Genomic DNA, 3,076 nt, shown 5'->3' with positions numbered 1-3,076 from the left:
GAAAAAGAAATCTTTTGACATTTCAGCCCCCAAGATCAATTTTTCTAACATTTTTTACCCCTATCACTAACTCCATCTATTTAATTCATGAAAATCCGGTATGGCTCCTTAACATCAAACTATGTAATGAGTAGTAGATGACTTGATTTTAATTAACAAATCCTAAAAAATAAATCCAGATATCCCAATTTAACAAAAGTGAATATTTAATTCATGAAAATCCGGTATGGCTCCTTAACATCAAACTATGTAATGAGTAGTAGATGACTTGATTTTAATTAACAAATCCTAAAAAATAAATCCAGATATCCCAATTTAACAAAAGTGAAGTGGAATATAATTAACAAACCCTTAATTTTAAATTATTCGTACGTTTCATTTTTACAATTTTTTAATCCCCTACACTTTCTATATAAACCCTATACCAGCCAAAGTTCATTTCACCAACAAACCATTCACAAAACACACTTAAATTACTTCTTTCCTATCCACAAACACAAACACAATCTTCAATCTTCATTCACAATCACCATGGCTCCACCAGTCGCTAAAAACACCGCCAACGGAATGATGACATCCGGTCTGGTGAAGGCAAAAACATTGCCTCGCCGTGCCTACGTCACCTTCTTGGCCGGAGACGGTGACTACTGGAAAGGTGTGGTTGCACTCGCCAAGGGTCTCCGCAAGGCCAAGTCGATCTACCCGCTCGTCGTCGTAATGCTTCCTGATGTTCCGATGGATCATCGACAGAAATTGTTGTCGCAAGGGTGCATCATCCGGGAGATTGAACCACTCTGCCCGCCGGAAAACCAGACACAGTTTGCTATGGCTTATTATGTCATTAATTACTCCAAGCTCCGTATTTGGGAGGTAACAAATCATTCTTTTTTTTGTTCGTTGTTAAAAAAGCACTAATTTACGGTAGCAAATTTTGTAACCCTTTTGCGACCAAACTAACAGCAATGAATTTTGCCATCATGTGATTCCGTCGCTAAAACTGTGACGTTTTTCGGTCATATATACCTTGTTTTTCGGTATATGCAAAGTTTTAAATTTTTAGGATTTATACCCATACCTGATAAGCAAATATAACTCCTTACGACACACTCACTCAGTGGCGGAATCAGAATGATTTAGTTAGGGGGTCATCATAAGCTTATTTTCTACACTGGTTCAAATTAGGGGGTCCATCTCTAAGTTTGTTCTTCAAAAACTCAAAAATTATAAATAAAAATTCAAAAAGTTCCAGTGACTGGAGGGTCAACGGACCCTCCTGACCCCTCTCTGGTTCCGCCCCTGCACTCACTCACAGTTATGTGAGCTAAAGTTTCTTTTTCTGATTCTATCGTCTTATCTTATCATTTCGTATACTATTTCTTAACTTAGAAATTACAAATTTCAATCATATTTTATTTTAAAACATTGTTGTATAAGTTGATTAGAACTATTTAATATTTCATTTATTTAACATAATTTAACACACGAGTTTCTAATATGTTTTCTATATACATATATAGTTTCTAACTTGGTATTTATATATACACATTTAGGGGACTCGGGCTCGTGCCGTTATTGTATAACGGAAACATGTTCAACGCGTGATGGGCCGCCGCCGGCTATTGTTCAACGCGTTATATTATAACGAAAACCCCGATTTCGTGATATTTTCAACGCGTTATTGTTTTATTTTATGAGGGTAGTTATTGGTTGGGGGGAAATTGTTGGGTGTGGTGGTGAGTGATGACCACCCCCACTAAAAAAGGTTGTGAGTGATGAAAAAACGGGAGATGACATGGCGAAACTTGATTGGTGCTTGTGAGTGATAGATTCTATCACTAGTGAACCACCCGTGTCCCCTTATGTTTATATATATACGTGTGAGAGTTTTCTTAAGTTAAAATTTTTCTTTTTAATCTCTGTAATAACATAACACATGATCTTGCAGTTCGTGGAGTATAGCAAGATGATATACTTAGACGGAGACATACAAGTATTCGACAACATAGACCATCTCTTCGACTTACCAGACGGCCACTTCTACGCCGTCATGGACTGTTTCTGCGAGCCAAACTGGCGCAACAGCCCCCAATACCAAATCGGCTACTGTCAACAATCACCAAACAAAGTCCAGTGGCCAGAGCACCAACTGGGCCCCAAACCCCCACTCTACTTCAACGCCGGTATGTTCGTCTTCGAGCCCAGTCTCTCCACCTACTACGACCTCCTAGACTCCGTAAAAACAACCCCACCAACACTATTCGCCGAACAAGATTTCTTAAACATGTTTTTTAAAGACATTTACAAGCCTATTCCCACCGAATACAACTTGATTTTGGCGATGTTGTGGCGCCACCCAGAGAATGTGGAGCTTGAGAAAGTGAAGGTGGTGCATTACTGTGCTGATGGGTCGAAGCCATGGAGGTATACTGGAAAAGAGGTGAATATGGATCGGGTTGATATTAAGATGTTGGTGGAGAAGTGGTGGGAGATTTATAACGATGAGACGTTGGATTATTGGCGGATTTGTGGGCATTCGATGGGTGCGCAGGTGACCGCCGTGGATAAGCCGACTCCGGTGGTTAGTAAGAGTGGCCGGCGTTACATCACCGCCCCGTCGGCGGCTTAGAGTTTATATATGATGGTGTTTAGTAATATTATATATTTTTTTTCAAATGTTTTTTTTTTTTTATTGTTAGTTTTGAGAAAGCCAGTAACTAAAATCAATAGTGGTTTTTATTTTGGTTTTGGTGAGGTGGCTTTCGGTAATTTGGTTTTAGTGTGGGATTGTAAGTACCTTGTAACTATGATTACTGGGATTTTCAGCTTAATATAAATGGAAATTCGTATTTATATTCATAACAAGTGGACTCATGTGGATTTTCAATGTTGGTATGTTCTTAATGATTTCTTAGGAAGTTTTTTTTTACTTTAATATGTGATGTTAGATTATTTAGAAATTGTATATCTTTATCGGTTACTAAGGTTTCTTTGTATTCACATTATGTATCTCAAGATTATATACAACTTATTTCAATACCTCACGAGGAACCGAGTGTATCCGCTTGAGTTTTTTTTA

General features: G+C 38.1%; 1 protein-coding gene across 1 annotated transcript; it reads left to right on the top strand.

The window, feature by feature from the left end:
- The first annotated feature begins 435 nt into the window (after window positions 1–435).
- On the top strand, window positions 436–2,856 carry LOC110872410 (galactinol synthase 2). Its single transcript, XM_022121201.2, has 2 exons — window positions 436–870; window positions 1,946–2,856. The coding sequence occupies exons 1-2, from the start codon at window positions 532–534 to the stop codon at window positions 2,624–2,626; spliced, it is 1,020 nt and encodes a 339-aa protein (XP_021976893.1). The 5' UTR covers window positions 436–531; the 3' UTR covers window positions 2,627–2,856.
- Window positions 2,857–3,076: the final 220 nt, after the last annotated feature.

This window comes from Helianthus annuus, chromosome 8, assembly GCF_002127325.2.
Source record: "Helianthus annuus cultivar XRQ/B chromosome 8, HanXRQr2.0-SUNRISE, whole genome shotgun sequence".
Lineage (NCBI taxonomy): Eukaryota > Viridiplantae > Streptophyta > Magnoliopsida > Asterales > Asteraceae > Helianthus > Helianthus annuus.
Note: the sequence above shows the minus strand (reverse complement) of the source record. Positions and strands in the feature narration are given on the sequence as shown.

Coding starts and splice junctions, on each gene's coding strand:
- LOC110872410 (XM_022121201.2), top strand. CDS start 532: ATGGCTCCACCAGTCGCTAAAAACACCGCCAACGGAATGATGACATCC. Junction 871..1,945: donor CCAAGCTCCGTATTTGGGAG/GTAACAAATCAT, acceptor ATGATCTTGCAG/TTCGTGGAGTATAGCAAGAT.